The sequence below is a fragment of the Lathyrus oleraceus genome, chromosome 6, assembly GCF_024323335.1.
Source record: "Lathyrus oleraceus cultivar Zhongwan6 chromosome 6, CAAS_Psat_ZW6_1.0, whole genome shotgun sequence".
Taxonomy (NCBI): Eukaryota; Viridiplantae; Streptophyta; class Magnoliopsida; order Fabales; family Fabaceae; genus Lathyrus; species Lathyrus oleraceus.
This window is the reverse complement of record NC_066584.1, coordinates 440,512,145-440,532,875: the sequence shown is the minus strand read 5'-3', so window position 1 is coordinate 440,532,875 and position 20,731 is coordinate 440,512,145. Positions and strand designations below refer to the sequence as shown.

The window sequence follows — 20,731 nt, the reverse complement described above, 5'->3', positions numbered from 1 at the left end:
TGATTTTAAATCTGATGTTCAAGTATGTTTATGCTTTGATCTTTCTTATTAGCATGATTCCATGAAATTGGTTGTTGGATTTGTAATGTGTGTTGTTTGCTGATTTGAATGATGCATTCAATTTCCATTTCTGGGCATAAATTTTTTCACGAATTTGTTGAAGATGGTGAAGTACTGTAGTAAACCCTAGGAAACCCAGAAAATGTTCATTTGCATCGGGTTCTGTTTGTTGTTGCATGGGAGATTACTGTTCCATTGCCCATGTCCTATCACTGCTTGCCACGCATCTAAACGGTACGCACCGTTTCATTAAAAGATCCCCAGAATTACCAATATGCCACCGGTCCCAATTATTTTAATTAATTCATTTTATTTGTTCAATATTTATTTCATTTACATGGCCAATCTTGCAAAAATCATAACTCATTCATTTGTGATCCAAATTTCATGGGATTTTTTGCATCATGCTCTGCTTGATCTCTACTTTTTTATCATGATTTTTCCTGAATTTTTGCATGAGTAGATTTTAAATGGTATTAGGGTTTATGACATGTATCCATTTTTTGTACCCTTTGCCAAATCTATTGTGAAATGATGATGCATTGTCCAATGGCCCTGAAATTTTTTGCGCACAAACTAGACACATTCATGGTTATTTTGATGTAGAGTTTGTAAATTTATCTTATCTGGATTGTGAGTTGTGATTTTTTTGAAGTAAGGTGTGACAATTTGTGTCACACCATTGATGTGCAACTTGTTGATTTTCATAGCCATGCCTATTGACCTCAAAATGGATTGAATTTTTGCATGATTGAGGTCTTGTATGTCTAGTTCACATGGGATTTTTCTTGGAATTATTTGTGGCATTTCCTAATTGATTGAGATTTTTGTCCCCTGTTTGATCATATGTTGACTTTGTGTGACACTTGTGCCCATTTGTTTTGTGAAATGCTCATACTTTATTAGATGGACATGAAATTTGATATGTGATTACTAGACATCTTAAACGTTTCTATGGTTTTAGTCCCATTCATTTATCATATGCCATCCCTGATTTATGAATTTTTCAAGTTGATGCATGTTTGGTTGACTTCTTTGAGCATGTTCAAAATTGCCTTGCCTTTTTGATTTTCATTGACTATCTTCTACTTGTCCAAATGAGATGAAATTTGACATGCTTACCATGCTGTGGATTGTGATTGATCATAATTTATTTGATGATTTTGGAAATGTTTAAGATTGCTTTTGATTCAAGTCTTGCTGTTGACTTCTATGAGCTTCTAAAATGCCATGTCTTGACCTAATTTGTTCATGAAATGATGATGATGATTGATATGAATGTGAAACCAATTGGTATTGTTTCTTGATTGTTTGAACATGATTTTGGATACTTGACCTTTGCTGTTTTGATCTTTTCATCCCATTTTGACCCTAGGCTTGCCCTGGTGGTCCTGTTACTCACATTTGAGTTCATGTTTTCAGGTTGACCAACAAATGGCCAATGAGACCAATTCTTTTTTGATTGAACTTGCTTGTTTATCATGACTAACATGTTATTTTTTGTAGGTTGCTTGGCTCACATGCCTTGAGCCTTGTACCTTGCACATTCACTTGCTTATGATTAACTGTTGATGTCTGTTTCCTTTGCTTTGTTTTGAAGTTGTATACTAATGTCTGCTTGACTATTTCAGGTGCTTTTAGTTGCTCAGTTCCTTGTGAACTTTTGCTTTGCTTTGCTTGTATAAGCAATTTGCATTGAGGTATACTTCTAAATCTTCATGTAGTCTGGAAGACCTGGCCTGTTACTTGGCCAGGCAACTGTCTGAAGTCCTCCTTAAGAGGCAATGTTTGTGACTGTTTACATTTGTCCTTGTATAGAGTCAAAGACCTCCTAAGTGAAGAGGCAATTGGCAGAACCCAAGGGATATGCAACCTATCCCCTGCTATTCTGTGTGTCATCTGTTTTGCTCACACCACTGTGTTGATGCATTGCAGATACAAACCCAAGATCTTGTACAATTGTACAGTTGAGTCAGTTTTAAATGTGTAGAAGGGTTCCCACTTTCTGAACCCACACATTCTTGTCTTAAGCTCTCCCAGGCCAGGGATAAGAGCTGTGAAGTCCTATCTTCACTCACCTTTCATCTGCTTCACCTTAGCCCCTCAATGGCAAGGTTAAGAGCTAACATTACCCAGTTCCAGTGGTTTGTTTGTTGAGGTTGATATGACCCCTCGACTAAAACCTAACCTTGATTGAGCCCATTGTTTGCATATAGTGTGTGCTACTTGTGCTTGTGTGTTTGTTTGACTTGCTTCCTGTGCAAGTTAGGTTTAGTTTAGCTTGCTTCCTGTGCAAGTTAGGTTTAGTTTGGCTTGCTTCCTGTGCAAGTCAGGGTTAGGATAGGCTTGCTTCCTGTGCAAGTTAGCTAGAAACCTTAACTTAGGGATGATTTGCATGATAACATCTAGGCTCGAGTCGTAGTCTCCCTAGTTGTGTCTCCCTCTGTTATCTGGTTAGGCTAGTCTTTCTCCCCTCTGTAGGGGAACTACATTGCCCTGATCCTCGTTCCAGACGAGGTATGTAGGCAGGAGACCGTGCGAGGTCTCTCCGGGCACCTTTTTTCTTTTTGTGTGTGTTGTTTGACGATTGCTAGGCTCGAGTTCCCGACTCCTTAGCAATTTGTTGTCTGTTTGTTCTTGTTGTGTGCTTGGAAGCCGGTATAAGTCCATCGAGTGGCATCTGGGTTCCAGTGTGCGTGTGTTGGTTTGGATGCTGATGTAAGTCCAGTGATTGGCATTCGGGCTCCACGTTTGCCTTTGCCTGTGTTTGTTTGTGTGCGTGTCAGCCGAGCTACGAATGCTCTGATTCTCCTTCGTCCAAAGGAGATACGTATGCATAGGATGTGACATCCTAGCGAGCATGTGTCGTTTCCCCAGTCCGAACTACTTCGACTCTGATGTCTATGCCTGATAGACTAAGTAGGCCCAGGATGCGGTATCCTGCCGAGTCAGTCTTGTCTGTTTCCTTGTGTCTCTTTCAGCCAGTGTGTGTGTGTGTGGTGTTTGTTTTAGCAACCTTTTCCTTCTTAGAGCATGGATCCCGTCGAGTACGACGGACGTGAGGGGTGCTAATACCTTCCCCTTGCGTAACCGACTCCCTTACCCTTTCTCTTTGGTCGCGAGACCATGTCTTTTCCAGGTTTACTCTGAGCGTTTCCTTTCCCTCTTTTGGGATAAATAACGCACGGTGGCGGCTCTGTTGTCCTGTTTTCCCGCCGGTTTTTCGCGTAATGCGACAAAGTGGAGCTGGTTGAGATGTGACATTGTGCAATCCCTGATGTGTGCCTTATCCTTGTAGATTGATCAGGGTTGGATAGTTGTTCGCTGAAGTACTATGTTGTGTTGGAAGACAAGTCCCTTGGATGTTAGAAGTCAATAATGGGGTAACCTGACTGCTATTTCATTTAAGAGGATTGGGACCATGAATCTTGTTATTCAAACACCACGATCAGAAGTGGCAGTTCTTTCAAGGAGTGAGAATATGAAGATTCATAGGTTAGTTAATGTAGTATGCTCTGGCAATGCATGTCTGCTATTGACTGGTGTTCCTTTAGTACTTATGGTCAGCTGGAGTCTGATTGGTGTGATTGGAGTATGTCTAGGTTTAACTCTTAGAGTTAGGTGCCACAGGTAGGGATGGTGTATGTACAATGCATGGATATTGGTGTGAAGTTTCCATGATTGTTAATTTGAGGGGGAGTTTTGGTTAACCTCCTCATGTTTGGTCAGCCTAGGGTCTGGTTGGCTGTTGACCTGTATCACATGGGTTCTGGGTGTTATGTGACACATTTGCAAGGAAGGATTCATCTCTCTCATTCCTAAGGGTGAATCTAGTCTGGAAAGATTCTCAAGACTGTTGAGGTGCTTGCAAGCAGAAGATGTTGACACAAGAAGAGTATTTTCAAAGTACTCTTATGGTGGAAGTATCTGAAAGGATAATTGGGAAAGGATTTAAGATCAATGTCTACTTGTGCCAAGTACAAGTATTTAATTGATTATCCTTGGAGCTCAAGATAACTGATGCTCTTAAAGATGTTGGAACATCTCTTCTTCAAGACCCTGTGCAGAATCACGGGAAGGATAGTACATTGGTTTATGATCTATCTCTTTGGTGGTAGCAAAAGCGTATGATCTCTGAAAAGGTTTCCTGGCAAGAAACATGTTCAGCCTTGGTGTGTACAAGAAGAAGAGGACATCATAGTCTTGATGGTGGTTACTTGGATCAGTTTATTTCTGATCTAGGTAATGAAGTGCATTGACTAATGCACACTGTGGAGTTAAGAATAAGTGGCAACATTCTTAACATCATAGAAACAGCCTTGCTTTAGGAATTGGAATCCTTGGTATAGCTGAAGGGTTAGTCTCTAATTGGTCCTTCTAAAGACTCATGCATCAGAGTGTCTGATGTCTTTGGAGAAGAAGCAGGGATTCATCAAGGTGTGAGCTTGGATGACTTAACTGCAAACCTACAGGGTGGAGGTTGTTTACTCAAACTTGGTTCCACAATCAAGTCTATGAGAGCATTGAACTCTTGTTCTGTGTAGGGAGGAAGTTCTTTCAAGTGGCAGAAGAAGGAGCTGAATTCAACAGCTAAATGTTAAAACACAATGTTGTGACATTTGGTTCAACATCAGAATCTTAGTTGGTGAAGTGGCACATCAACTTAAGATAGAAAGGTCTACAGAGTTGTAGTTTGGGCACTTCAAAAAGTTCGTTCTCATTGCAGTTCTTTGGAGTTACTGGATGGAGAAGATGGTACATATTCATGTCTTAGAGAATCTAAGTTTTGTTGAACATGTAGCTTGAAGTTCAAGTCTCACTTGGAAGGTCAGAATATCTTTGGGAGAAGTCTGATAAACTTGGAGAGGTCAAAAGGTGGCATTTGACTTGTTCATATGAGGATTCATGAAGGAGGTAATCAACCAGTGGCATTTGGTCTATCTCAGAAGTGAGTTCGAAGGATCAAGATAATCAACATATGGCAGCTGATTATTCTTAAGGAAAGTCTGAGACAAATTACTTTTGAGCAGAAAAGTAGTAAGTTGAAGACAAAAGGAGATGTTTTTCTATTCATCTCTTGGAGCTTGTGGTAGGAGTTCTAAGCTATCTATGGAAGATTATCTCTTGTAATGGGATGAGAATGTATATGTCCCAATTTGTGTCTGGTTTCTTTTGGATTAAGCTGGTGACTCAGTGATATCTGAAGATTATCAGATAGTGTTCCTTGTTATGTTGTGAGGATGTCCTAACTAATGTTAGAACATTTTGTGAAGTGGTTTTTTGTTCTGGTTAGAAGAGAGATTGACACAGAGTGTGGATGTGTTCAGCCAAGAGGGTTGAACAGAGGGTGTGCTCTTGAAGACATGAAGATGTGTCTTATGTTTTCCATTCATCAAGTGGTCTGGGTTCTCTTTGAATCAGGAAGTATGTGAAGGTCCAACTTTGGGGTGTTGGATATGTTCATGTGTGATCTCCAAGGTTCAAGAGGAGATTCGGTTGTTCATGACAGGGGGAGTTCTGTCTTTGTGCTGCAAGTAATCATCAAGCTTGTGGTCGATGTGTACTCAGAGGACAAGGTATGGCACCTTGTTAGTTATTGGGTTGATGTGATGTGTGTCAAGGCTGAGGGAGCAGAAGAATGTCTGACCGGATGTCATGACATTGCCTTGGATAATATTGTTATTTCCTTCTGAACCTTAAAGTAAAGTCATGAGGAAATATGGATATGGTGTGTCTAATTTTGATAAATTAGAATAAGCCTGATTGTTACAGTTGTGTGGTACAGGGGGAGTAACCATCTACTGGTGTTTGTGATTTTGGCTTTAGTGGTGCTAGATGTCAAGTTTCTACTGGAGGTACGAAAGTGGTCTTAGGAAATGTTGAGAGGAAGAATACTTGAAGAATGCAGGCAAAAGCCACGTTGAATGTTAAGACATCACGTGCAACGTGACTGACTGCATATAGGGAATAGTCTCCATGCACTGGAACTGCTGTTTTGGAAAAGAAACAGTCAAGAGCTATAAAAGGTATTCAAAGATAGTCTGAGATTTTGTTGGTGATTCTCTGACTGTTTCTTAGCAAATATTAATGAATCTTGACCAAGCATTTATTCCTACCGTTAATTCCTAAGCACGGGCTGGACTATTTAAAGGATGTAATAGCCCTCTTCTTCTCACAAGAGAAACACTCCATTCCCTCTAAATCATGGGGTATGTTAAGGTTTGGGCAAACATCGCCTGGATCTGGTTTTGTGAGGGGTTCCTTTACAAATGTTTAGCTAAAAAGGGGGAGAGAAATATAGTCATGAGAATGTACCAGAAGCAAGTAAAATGTGGTAGCAAGCAGAAGTTGGCTTCAGGCACAGAAGTCACTAACTGGGCATATCACTTGTGTCTTGTGATCTGAGTTAAGAGGACAATTGTGTCTTGTGATCTGAGTTACATTATCTATGTACTCAGCATTACATATTCTTCTGGAAGCTCTACCGGTGAAGGGAAGGGTTCTGATGCAACTGATTCTTGTACCTCTACTTCCTCATGTACACCAACTTTGGTGTTAGTGGTGGTGGAGACAATGACAGAGATGAAGAGCATACCCATATTGGGATGTATTGTCCAGTGTAATGTTTATTTGTTTTAGCTAAAATTTGCCAAAGGGAGAGATTGTTAATACCTTAGGATTGGCATTAATTTTGTAAAACAAATAATGTAATCATCTCTGTTGTTTTAATATGTTGGGTTGAAGAAGCTCAACATTTGGACCAACATGTCATGTACGATGTCACGACATCATGTCTGTGACATCGTACATGTGTAGAAAATTGAATTAATTAATTCAGTATATATTCTGGGATTAGTGAGGATATTTGGTGAATATCCTAACTCCCATGTGGAGGTCTTAAAGATTCAATCAGAATATATATAGGCTCCAAATATGGAGATATATATGGAGAGATTTTAGGATTGAAGACCTTATTTGTAGCAGAAATTTTCTGCTATATTTGTAACAGCAAAGAAGAAGTTTGCTGCGATTTCTGAAGGCCCAAATCCAGTTGGGTGATTAGGTTATAAATAGCATATTGTAACCTAGTTTTTGTAAGCCTCATAGAATGAAAATTTAAGGGTGTGTGTGAGGTAAACCTCCCAACTTGTGGGAAGGTTACCATGTGTTTCTTAGTGTTCAAAGCTGAGAGTATTTGTAACTCAAAGCCTGTAGGTAAGAGTTGTTTGTTCTTGAATGAAGCTGTGAAGCAAGTTCAAGTTGTGTAACATTACATTGTATTTGTAGTGATAGGAATGGAAACTGGAGGTTTCTATCTAGGAGTTCCTAGGTATAGATTGCATTGGGTAGGGATTAAGTGAAGAGTTGTAAACGGGGGAGTTTAACTCTGAATTAATACTGCTGATAGTGGATCTTCTTCCTGGCTTGGTAGCCCCCAGATGTAGGTCATGTTGGACCGAATTGGGTAAACAATTTTCTGTGTTTGTTTTCCTTCTGCATGTTATAATCCTATCTGCCATAACTCAGGTTGTAATTCAGTCTGCTTATCAAGTTAATAACAGACCTGATACATAGCCTTCTGTTTGAATGTCAATCAGAATGTTTTGACATTCATCATTAACAACACATACTGAATAATAGGCATGTTGATCTCAGTTCAGTATTTAGTTAAGTCTGGTCTTCAAGAGGATAACAGACCTGGCCAAAGGATCATAGTGAAACTGTCAAACTGGATGTCTTGACAGTTGTACGTGTAGGCTGATATTGAAGTAGAGACTGATTAGTCTTTCACAGTATAGTAAAGTTAGCACAGTCTGTTTTCAGGAACATAACAGAATCAGCATGAGGTATATGTTCTGAATGTCAAACTAAATGTTGTGACATTCACACCTGACAGTTGGTGCTAAATTGTAGGATAATTAGTTTTTCTGTTTCAGCATTTTTCGCAGGCTAATTTAAGGAATCCAACAGCTGAGCTAAAATCCAGGAAAATAACAACTAACCTACAATTAATGAACCTAACAAATAGCCTATTTGTCATCTCTCTAATGTGTGGAAATTAGGTTACCTTGTTTGACTTTTAGTTTAGGAAACACGAGTACTAAGCCAGCAAATTGGAATACAGTAACAGGTGATGTGCAAATCAATATTGATATATCATGCTGATAACTGTCCAAACACAACAGAAGTAAGTATGGTGTTTGATCTCTGCTGTGTCTTTGTACAAGAAGGACAGAACTAGGTGTTCTTCCATTCTAAGGTAATACAGTAGCAGATGTCGTGACTACTGTGAAAGCGTGCTTGAGTACAGGGTTTTAATTTGTATAACTGTCTTGCTGTATTAGTTACAATGTTGGATCAGATGTCATGACTTGGAGTAGAACATCTGAATTCTGACTACGCCAGAATTTCAATTGGTATCAGAGCATGCATCCTATTCTGTTTCTGGATGAGATCCATGGGTGATACTTTTTGGTATCTTGCAAGAAGTTGTGTTAGTACTGATGTTGGAACCTGTGGAAGGTTCTGTGATGTCCCTGAATGGTCCCTTGAAGTAGGTGGATGGACTATTCATGACAGGAAATGTGTGAACCTGTCTCTGGAGGCTGGCAATTGGCTCTTGCGTGGGACAACTGTGCCAGTATTGAATCATACTCAAACTTGGTATGGTCTTGGAGGCTGATCTGGTGAAGTGTGTGTTCATAGGTTGAGTTGTATTATGATTTCCGCTGCATAATACCTGTCAAAACTCAAACTCTGATGTAGTTTCCCCTCGTGTGGATGAAAGGCTGCTGGATTCAAGATGTCATCATAATCTACTGAAGATGTCCAAGATACTTGAGTCTCCTCAAGTCCACTCATCATGGTAAGGATCACCTGATCACTAATTCCTTTTACTCCCTTGGGTAGTGCATATAAAGTCCTTGAAGACTTTCAAGGAGAGTTCGTACCAAGGAGGTGGAACTAATGTTCTATGAGATGTTAGAACATGATGTTCAACAAGTATGCAGCTACTGGTTGAAGAGCAGATGTTTAGGTGTCAAACAAAGGGATACTTTTGTTTGGAACCTACTCCTGACCTGGAAGAGGAGACATCTGTGAGTGCTAAGTTGACAAGGGTAGGGTCAACTGTGTGTATGCTCAAAAAGGTCACTTTTAGAAGTCTGATCTCTAGAAGTGGAGCTGGTTGAGATGTGACATTGTGCAATCCCTGATGTGTGCCTTATCCCTGTAGATTGATCAGGGTTGGATAGTTGTTCCCTGAAGTACTATGTTGTGTTGGAAGACAAGTCCCCTGGATGTTAGAAGTCAATAATGGGGTAACCTGACTGCTATTTCATTTAAGAGGATTGGGACCATGAATCTTGTTATTCAAACACCACGATCAGAAGTGACAGTTCTTTCAAGGAGTGAGAATATGAAGATTCATAGGTTGGTTGATGTAGTATGCTCTGGCAATGCATGTCTGCTATTGACTGGTGTTCCTTTAGTACTTATGGTCAGCTGGAGTCTGATTGGTGTGATTGGAGTATGTCTAGGTGAGCCTACCCGATCATGGGGAGCCTTTATCTGACTTAGGAAAATATAAAAGATTGGTTGGAAAATTGAATTAGCTCATAGTCACTCGTCCAAACATTTATTTTGTGGTTAGTGTGGTAAGTCAGTTATTAAACTCTCCTTGCAAGAACACATGGATGTTGTTGTCAGAATTCTAAGATACATCAAATGTGCTATAGGAAAAGGCCTTGTATATGAAGATAAATGACATACTCATATGGTTGGATACTTCGATGCTGATTGGGCAGGGTCACCTATTGATATACGATCCACCCCTGGGTATTGTGTATTTGTTGGAGAAAACTTTATATCGTGGAAAAGTAAGAAACAAAATTTAGTTGAAAGGTCAAGCGTTGAGGCAGAGTATATGCCATAGTAATGACAACATGTGAACTCATTTAGTTAAAACAATTGTTCAAGGAACTTCAAATTGAAGAAGCAAGACCAATGACACTTGTTTATGATAATCAAGTTGCATTGCACATTGTTTCAAGTATAGTCTTCCATGAGAGGATTAAACATACTGAGATAGACTGACACTTTGTCAGAGAAAAGATTGAATCAGGCGACATCGTCACAAGTTTTGTCAACTCTAATGATCAATTGATAGATTTATTTACAGAATCCCTTTAAAATCATAGAACTAATTATATATGTGAGAATCTTGATACCTTTTGACTTATATGCTCCAACTTTTAAATACATATGCAAATTAGACTAGTTAAATTTATAGAAAACGTCAATTCAATTGTTAAAACCTCTTAATCTTTTATTACATACGTCAATTTAATTAAAAGTTGAAAAAAAATTGTTTGTGGAAAAACTTAGGGCCCGTTTGAATCAGTTTTATTTTTTACTTTTTAAAATATATTTTACATAATTGTTTTAGAAAAGTATTTTTAAAAAGAGAATAATTAAAAATTTTGTTTGGTAACATAATTTTTAAAACTGTTTTAGAAATGAGAAAATAAAAATATTCATTTGATAAACTAATTTCAAAAATAGTTTTAGAAATGGGAAAATGAAAAATCTATTTGATAATTGGATTTTTAAAAATTATTTATTAAATAATATAAAATGAAAAAAACTTTTATTATAATTAATAATTAAAATTTTAATGACTTATTTAAATATACAAATGCATACTTTTAATATTAGATAAAGTTGAGATAGAATTTCTTGTAATTAAATATATAATTGTTAAGTAGTAACAAAAATAAATATTTGTTTCTATATTTATGGGGCTGATGCGATATTTAAAAGTCGTTCAATAACTTCTATAATTTTAACCAAAATACTTGAAAAATTTGTTTGTTTGATAACTAAGTTAAAGTGATGGTGAATAAAAATAGAGTTTAACGGTTGAAATTGAGATTATTTGAGTTAGATTTCATTATATCCTCATGTATCCCAAAGATAAATTATATATATTTGTAGTTATCATTTAGTTATAACTTATTACAATGTGTCTGTTGTTTATGTCTAAACAACAACATGAACTTAATCATATTGCTTAATATACTATTTCTTAACCCGTTAACCAATACAATAATATTAGATTTCGACAGTATATGTGAATGTTAAATCTAAAATTTGTGTAAAAAATGTAACATCTAATAGATAAAAATCTTTACAGCAGCAGTTCAAAACCATTACAACAAATTATAATTAGTTAATTCATCAGAAGCGTTAAAAACAAAGATAATCATCAATATTAATAAATAAATAAAACATATATAACGTTATGATTGATTAAGATGAATAATTAACATTTTGTTTCTTTGTTTTTATTTTCTTTTGTTTTTATTTTTAGAGTGTCATTCTTTTTCTTTTCTTTTAATCATCAATTTTTAACATACTTGACTTTTTTCTTTAACAAATTCTTTCTCACCAAAGTATGAACATTTTTTTCTTCTCGAGGTATAAGGGTTATAATTTTTTTTTAATAAGATTTTTTTTTACATTTTTGGCTCAAAGGGATTCATCAAAGGATAATTTCTTCACTAGGTAGATTTTATTTGACCAAGTGATTTTCACTCAATATAAAAACAGTGCCTTGATATCCATGACACTATATATATCAACTAATAGTAATATTCATGCAAATTCATAAGAGTTATGTGCAATCTCTCTCTCTCCATATATATATATATATATATATATATATATATATATATATATATATATATATATATATATATATATATATATATATATATATATATATATATATATATATATATATATATATATATATATTTGTGAATGACCTGACTAAGGCGATGATTATAGGACGTCTCAAGAGGGGGGGACGATCATGTATCATCTTAGGTTATCACCTCACGTGAGTAGGTCCTCTAAATCATTATTTGTTTATCATCTCACGTGATTAGGTCCTCTAAACCATCACAAAGCATCACTGTACACAGTTCTCGCCGCCGGGGCAAACATTAACCACCACACTTGGTGCACTCCCGCTAGGACCTGTTCCCTTTGTATAAAAAGGTTTGTCGTTAAGACAATGAATACTCTTCCTAAGTAGGCACTCTATGATATGGGGAGATTGAATCTTGTACCTACATTTGTAATATGTTTAAAGAGTCATTTAGTGAAATCATGGCTTTATGACATGCATCTTTAACGTTCCAACTCTGTGTAAAAGAGACACATATGTTAGGATTCATAACATTAAAATATGGAATTAAAGGTTAATACCCTTAAGGTGATGAAATGGGTGTAATAGGTGGTTGATGTACCCTTTGACTTTGTCTTGTTGATAGTTTTACTTTTTATAAAAAAAAAAACTATTTTAGAAATAAACAAATGAAATATATGCAATCTTAGCCCCTTTTTTCTTTAGGATTTTTCACAAAGTCTCTCTAGACACTACATCACACGGTTTTTCCAATCAATAAAAACTAAGTGCAAGTCTTGTTAGTCCATCCAGTATTACTCCATCATACGTCGTAGTAGATAGATCGTTTTCATGATTGACTTTTCAGGCATAAAACCAAATTGATTATCAAACAATCTTTTTTACCGTCAAAATTTTTATTTATCATTTTAAACAATTAAAAATAATACCCTTTTGTTATAATTAATAATATAATTTTCAAATACTTATAATTTGATATACAATTGTTACAAATTAATAAAAAAAAAATTTTGCAAAGTACAATAAAATATAAATTTATGTCTAATTAAAAGTGTTTTTATATATTGAAAAATCGTTAATAATTTAATGGTTTTGATTGATTACCATCATAAAAAAATATTTATGTTGAATGTAAATTAAATATATTATATAATCAATTGACTTAATACTTAATTTGATTTAATAATTTAATATGCTTTGTATTATAAAAAAATAATAAATATAAAAATATATGTCACATAATAATAAATATAAAAATATGTCACGTGCATAAATTACTATTCAAGTTAATGTATAATATATATTATTTATATTCAAATCATATATCATATTATATTATTGTATATGTATATTGATTACCAAAATAAAATAGAGGATAACATAAAATGAGAACAGGAAGCAAAAAATTTAAAGTGATATCCAATGCACAAGTCTAATGTAAAAATAGATAATCAATTTCTTATATTTACAGTTGTGCCATTACTCTCCGTGTTTCTTTTATTTGTTCTAAGAAGTAAAACTTAAAATTGAAAAAGAAAACATCATTATCTTGTTTTGGTTTTTAAGTTTTAAAAATTGAAAAATTGAAAATAATTTTATAAAACTGTTTTTAAAAAGAAGCTTTTCAAACAGGTTTTTTATTTTTTTATTTTTTAAAATTAAAAAACAGTTTTTAAGAACTAAATCAAACAGGCCCTTAATTATTGAGATTTTTTATTTATTTTAAAAAACATGGTTATTTGAATAAAAAATTCACACTTACAAAATTAAACTAAAATAAGAAAATTGTCAATACCCGATAAAGACAAATTCGCCATCTTCCTTCGTTGTCGATTCTTCTTCTTCATCTTCTATATCACGCGAAGTCATCGAAGCCCATTCAAACTCACATCACAAATTCCACTCTTTTTGATGAAAGAGTTTCTTCTTCTTGTTGTGGTCTCTTTGGCCTTTCGATTGACCCTCTCAGTCTCAGTGTCAGAGTCTCAATCTGTTTCACTATTGCCTCATGCTCATGAATCCTTCAATTTCAGTTATATTCGGGTAAATATAAACCCTAATTTGTTATTTCGTTTTCTCCTCTTTTATGCCTAATATTTAGAGGAAGATTTTATGATTGTTTGTTTATTGAATAGATGAAGAACGAGGCAAGTTGTTCTTACTTGGTGGTTATATCTACTAGCTGTTCGTCTCCTAGGTATACGAGGGATCAAATCAGTATTTCTTTTGGTGATGCTTATGGGAATCAGGTTGGATTTTCTCTCTTTTTTTATTGTTCTTCAGTTGGAAGAGTTTGTAATTAAGGATTGAAAGTTGTTTATTTGTTTTGAAATTAGATACTTAGTTAAACTTGATAGATAACACCAACTGAAGTAGTAAGTTTGTTAGTATTTTGGTGAGGATTAGAATTGAGACTATGTATGTAAAGTTATGGAAAAACCTCAAATCTCAAATTAGAAAGTGTTTATAAACCTCAAGGATTGGCCTATTGGTGAAGGGTTAGGTCGTGAGAGTGTGCTACTCTTAATGTTTTAGGTTCAAATTCCGCTAGGTGCTAACAATCCTTGTATTGGGTCAGTCCATACCGAGCTTTGTTCTGGCTTTAAATGGGCATTGCTAATGGACGTTGGGTTTGTTCTCCTTAAATGGTCTCATTGGATTAGTCTGTTAGTCTGTCTCAAGGCCAGAAACCAGATTTTCAAAAAAAAAAGTTTATAGAAAATGACGTATGGGTAACAAGTTAATCTTGTAATGATTGGTTAAACCAAAATTTAATATGGAATGAGAGTGGTTTACCATATTATATTATCCACATGCTAAGTTCAATAATAATGGATGTGAGGAGGTTATTGAAATGAAACCAAGTCGGTTTATAGAACACAAAAGGCACCATTCACTTTGTATGTCCGTTTTGTAAGGATGAGATAGACCTAATGTAAATAGTATCCTAAAACTCTCAAATATCCATGGATTTGTAGGTTCATTAGTTTTTTTTTTTATATTGAATCTGACTCTTCTTTACAAAATCAGGTTGTAAGACGAGGGGTAATACTCTTTATAAACTCATTTCATGCTCTATTTTTATTCTATGTGGAATTTAATTTTCTCTCAATATGGTAAGTTTTTATTGACTCAATCTCTGAAAATAAGTCTATAAAAGGTATAGGCTCTGAATGAAGAGTACGGAAAATTCGCTGATGCATTTTGAATGTTTGTTTGTCAATTGCATCGAATAGACTCAAAGTAGAATCTGACCCAAAAAAATCTTCATTTGGTTTATTAATCTTGCCTAACTAAGGGAGCTTTATTTTGAAATCTTTGGAAATTCATTTGTTCCTCTTTCACATACTATCAGATAAATGCACCAAGACTAGATGATCCATCTTCTGGTACATTTGAGAGCTGTTCTTCCGATACGTTTCAGATAAATGGTCCATGTGCGTATCAGATATGTTATGTGTACCTCTATAGATCTGGCTCAGATGGTTGGAAACCCGACACTGTGAAAATCAATGGTAATAGTGGCAGTCCTGTTACTTTCTATTACAATACTTTCATTCCCAGAGATACATGGTACGGGTTTAATTCATGCAACGATGCTGCTTCTTCATACAAAGTAACTGCGCAGAAATTGCTAATGTTAGTTATTCTAGGAATTGTTTTGAGTTTTTGGTTATAAGTTTATGTCCTTTTCATCCCTTACATATCCTATAGATGTAGCCATGAAATATGCAGTTAAGTATTCTCTCCGGTCTTAAGTATAAGTAAAAGTCAAAATGTACTTCGTCCCTTACATTTCTTTATACTTGTAGCCATGAAACTTTGTAGTCAAGTATTGTATGTGTAGAAGTAGTTGAGACAGGAGATGTGGAAGACCCTTGGCCAAGTTGGTTAATTAGTTAATTATTTGGCTTTGTAGTTTCTTTTCAAATTCTTTGTTTTATGATGAGATGATGTAGTTTAAGGTTGGAGTTGCGAATTGGACACCTTGATATGCTGTGTTTGAAGTTTTTCTCATTACAAATTGATGGCAATAAACTTGTTAATCAACTACCTATATTGTTGATATTAAGAGAAGAGTCCATTCAACTATCTGTATTGATTATATTTAAAATTATATAAATGATATAATAGGAATATTGATATTAAATAAGTTAAAAGTTATTAAATTTTGTTTATAACAGTGATTGAGATATGATTTTTTTTTCTCTTGATGGGAGGGTGTATTACTAAAGCATCAAATAAGTTTTTAGTGTCACTGCTATTTTGTTGAAATTTCAAAAAGTATAATCTTTTCAAAATTTTGATGGCACATGATTATGGCAGTGTCAAACTCATTATATTTCATTTGTTATTCACACATCGTGAAAATTTTCAAAAATATTCTTAACATCATGTTGTACCTAACTTTTTTTTCTTTTTCAAAACCTTGAAAATTTCAGTAGCGTAAAATCACCATTGTTTAAAACCTCTTGCATAAATTAGATTTTTTTGAGGAACTGAAAAAAAAAATCCGATTGTGTAATTTTAACGGTTGAGATTTTGTTGACAATTTTGTATGGCTATGATTACACTGAAAGTTGTGTGTGGTCCATAATAAATCCAAACATATGTATAAATATGGATCATGTGTTATTAACAAGAATATCTTAAAATATCTCACTATTCTTTTATGGTAAGTGTGTACTTCAACGAGAGAAACATCCGGTAGGTTTTGAGCTCCTAAAGGACATCACTTGTCTTGCTTTTCTGAGATTCAAATTGAATAATATGTTGTCCAACACCAAAAACATAAAAGGTGAGTAACATTGAGTTTTAGAAGAGTGAAATACGACCATATTAAGCTAAAGAGTGATGAAGATTTGAAGGTTATGTGGAGAACATATTGAAGTAGGCTAACAAAAAGACCAATAGAGTTTGATGCAACAATTTTTTGATGCAAATGTGCGATGCAAATGTCTAAGTAATAATACACATAATATACAAATAATACAAAAAATAATAATAATGTCTATATAGGTTCCCCACGGGCTATGTGTGCTGTCTGGGATGCCAAATTATAAACCTCATATATGGGTTTACCAAACCCATGAGATTATTCATAATGACTGGTATCATCTGCAAATACAAATATAACAATAATGTTTACATAGATCCCCCACGGACTATGTGTGTTGCCTGCAATGTCAAATCATAAACCTCACCATCAGGGTTTACCAAACCTATGAGGTTATCCATAACGACTACTATCATCTATAGGATCATCCACACCACGCGGAGGCGGTGGAGGCGATGCCACGTCATCATAAGGCCCTAAACATTATAAGGTCTAACATCATCTTCATGCTCAATAGGTGGGATGATGTGGGGGTGTGATACAACAAGGTACCGCTCCAAGTACCCATCCACACATTGCGTAAGGAACTGAATCTACACTACATGATCTCTAGTGGCACATGCAAAGCTGATAACGTTACCAACAAACCATCTATCAATGCCCTCAGATCGAATAGTAGGGACTGGTCATGTGATGTCTTGGACATACCCAAGCTAGCTCAGTCACCTCTCAACTAAGTGTCTAGCCACTAAGGTTTCTCAAAGTAGATAACTAGAAGAAAAAAAGAAGTGTCATCAAACTCCCGATGCACTCTATGGTTTGTGTGGGGTGTCTAGATGACATCCTCTATAGTCAACGCATCAATCCTCTTCTTGTACTCCAGAAGACCGCCTAGGTGTGCATGCATGGCCTTCCATCTCTTGGCCCATGTGGAGCCAGTTGTGGTAGGAATAACCCGCCTCTCATAAATGGAGGGGAAATCCTCATATATCCAACATTGCACAAGAACATATGCATATTAAGAAATGTCATAAATAAGACCTAAATTAATAAGAAAAAGTATAATTATATCTGAAATAGACTCATATAACCGGAAAGCTGCCTTCCTAGTCTCAAAGACAATCACCTCTCCAAGTGCAGAATATGGAACAGTTAGTGCATCACACCCATATGCCCAACCGACATGCTCGAGGTTACTAAACACCCACATGTACTCTGCATCAATATATAAATATGACTTATCTTCTAAGATAGTGAAGGAGAATTGCGATCCAAAATGCATCGGAAATTAAAATTTTTCCTTTAGTGATCCTTACGAATGAGCATAATCGGTGATAGAAACCGTTACCTCTTGTGGCGATTGAAACCTTTGATGCAGATCTAAGGAGTGATCACGAGCGTTGAATGGTGACAATGCCTCTACTCAGTCCACACGAACGAATTCGTTCAGTCTCAGTGCTAACTACTACAAATGAAGGTTTTGAGTGTGTGTGTGTGTGTGTGAGAGAGAGAGAGAGAGAAACGGAATTTCATCAAGTTAAATGCTTCTACACAAGGGTTCTATTTATAGAACCACTTGTGTGGGCTGCAAGCTAAAAAGCCCACTTAAGTGTATGTGTCCCATATCTTATGGTATATCGAAAATCACTTAAGGGCGTGGTACTTTACCATATTTTGTATTCTACTTAAGTGCATCATACCTTACAATGTTCTACAATTCACTTAAGTGCACCGTACCTTACGGTGTTCCTTATTTACTATATATCTCATCAATCCGCCCTTTTGTGTGTGACCTTGTAGTTTTTCGCGACATTGGCAATTACATTAAATCACATATTTAACATAATAAATAGTGAACAGTATCTAACAATATATCACTGCTACCCAAGACACGGAAATGTAATTTGATCTGACAAATCCCTTTTTGTGATAATACTTATGTGTATAATTATCCTTTTTGCCCTTATGTCTATATTGAACAGAAGGCATACATCGTGTCATCCTTTTCCAGTTCAATATTGGACCCTTAGACATTTATCCTGTTACGCAGGATGGGCAAATTCCATCTAGGTCACTCATGTCCCTCAACATGCTTTGTGGAGTACCCATCAACTGTCTTTATGGTCATCCAGTTACGGACAATTTTTGATTAGCTATAAAACACTCGACTCTACATCTAGGGTCCATAGTGGTTTCAGGTCGAAGGGTGGTATACACCACTATCACCATGAGAATAACTTATGACACTTTGCATAACATTCTATGTAGTATTCTCATAGCGGATCAATCCAGTATAAATATTACTCATAATATTCATACCTATGTTTAAGACTTGATAACTCCTTATCCATGATCCATGAGATGTGATCATCAGTCTATATACATAATAGTCTTAACTTTAATGTTATCCTACTTCACAATGAAGCTCGACTATGAATACTTTAAGAATAGTATCCTTATGTTTAATGTGATCTCATGATTAAGTCAGACTTGAAACATTAAACGGACTAGCTATTCTAGGAACTTTATTAAACAAACATAATAAAGAAAAAACCTTTTATTAATAAATAATTTGATACAAGTACCAAAAGTATTGGCCTCTAGGGCTTACACCAACAATCTCCCACTTGCACTAGAGCCAATCAGGCATACCCCTTTATCGGTCACCATTTACACTTAGTTTTCATCATCTATCCAGCATTGAATCTTCAAGAATCGGTAACATTTTGCTCATTATTTTAGTGATTTTTTTAGTTTATTGCATTTTATGAATTTCCGCTTGTTTTATGTTGCATTAGTAGCTTTTCTCTTTTTGTCGCATTTTATGCGTTTCTGTGTAGTACTGTTTGGTTTCCAGGTCAAATGACAAGTCCGTAAGCTGCGTACCGGAAGAATGGAGGTCAAAGACTTAATGAAAAGCGAAAAATAGACAAAAACAGGGGGATGACACGGGTGCCCGTGTCAGCTGACACGACCCGTGTCAGCATGTGCAGAAACAACCAGTGGAAACCCTGAAAACAGGGGGATGACACGGGTGCCCGTGTCTGCATGGGATGCAGGATGGACTTACAGAGGAGCCAACACGGGCAACAGTGTCACCTGACACGGCCCGTGTTGGCCATTTCGCCCCATTTGTTGTTTTTTTATGATTTAACACTTTTGTACATCTGGAGGGTAGTTTGAGCATTTCGCAATGCGTTTAGTTATTTGGAAGCTATTTAGTATGAATTTTGGCATAGAGAAAGGGACTTTTTGATCGGAGAAGAAAAGAGACAGAAAGAAGAAGCGACCTTGCAAAGTGTTTAGAGGAAAAGAGATCTTCAAGATCGGAAGAGATTGAAGATCAACCTTTATCAACAACAAATTGTAATGTCTCTAATTTGTAATTTATTGTCTTTGAATATTATGAGAGGCTAAACCCCCCAATGCTATGGGGGTGTCCCTGAATTGCTACTGTATGAATATTTTATCTATGTTCTTATAATCATCGATGTTTTATTAATTCAAGTTATTATACAACGCTCGTAATGCTTTATTTTATCGGACAAATGAAATTCTGATCCCTGGTTAAGGTTTAGGTTGGACAAACCGCCTTATCGCTTGTTATATAATAAAACCTGTGTTTAATCACTTAGGAATGAGGATCAAATAGTGGTCACCGTTAACTCTTGATCAATTACATATTTCATAACAACAATTTGAATAACTAAGGAATTAGGATTGAAATTGACTGTTAATGGTTTTCGGCTAAGGAATTAGAGAAAACAACTCTTGAGAAACGGTTTTGAATTATTACAACATAGATGTTATATAATATGGAAGAAGTTTGTTACAAAGAAATTCATACGTCTGTCCCTAGCATGCTTTCTCATCTCGGTTAAACAGTTTTATACGCTTTATATTTTTATTTCTCGTTACTAATATTTTCAAAAACACTCATAAAACCCCCATATGAGATTTTGTTCAATTGAATTATTATAAATATTGGTACTTACTACGCAGTCCTCGAGATCGATACTCGGGATAACTCCCTTTTTATTACTACATTGGTGCAAATAGTACACTTGCTATTTTATCGATCACCCCTGATACCCATAGATCTAGTATGGCCATCATGCTTC

General features: G+C 35.5%; 1 protein-coding gene across 1 annotated transcript; it reads left to right on the top strand.

The window, feature by feature from the left end:
- Positions 1-13,532: 13,532 nt before the first annotated feature.
- On the top strand, positions 13,533-15,765 carry LOC127098677 (embryo-specific protein ATS3B). The gene is made up of 3 exons (XM_051037335.1): positions 13,533-13,816; positions 13,909-14,022; positions 15,129-15,765. The coding sequence occupies exons 1-3, from the start codon at positions 13,685-13,687 to the stop codon at positions 15,450-15,452; spliced, it is 570 nt and encodes a 189-aa protein (XP_050893292.1). The 5' UTR covers positions 13,533-13,684; the 3' UTR covers positions 15,453-15,765.
- Positions 15,766-20,731: the final 4,966 nt, after the last annotated feature.

What these genes read in the sequence shown, in the direction of transcription:
- LOC127098677 (XM_051037335.1), top strand. Translation starts at nt 13,685, where the DNA reads ATGAAAGAGTTTCTTCTTCTTGTTGTGGTCTCTTTGGCCTTTCGATTG. An exon ending in TCAATTTCAGTTATATTCGG is followed by an intron (nt 13,817 to 13,908) that starts GTAAATATAAAC and finishes TTTATTGAATAG; the next exon opens with ATGAAGAACGAGGCAAGTTG. An exon ending in GTGATGCTTATGGGAATCAG is followed by an intron (nt 14,023 to 15,128) that starts GTTGGATTTTCT and finishes ACATACTATCAG; the next exon opens with ATAAATGCACCAAGACTAGA.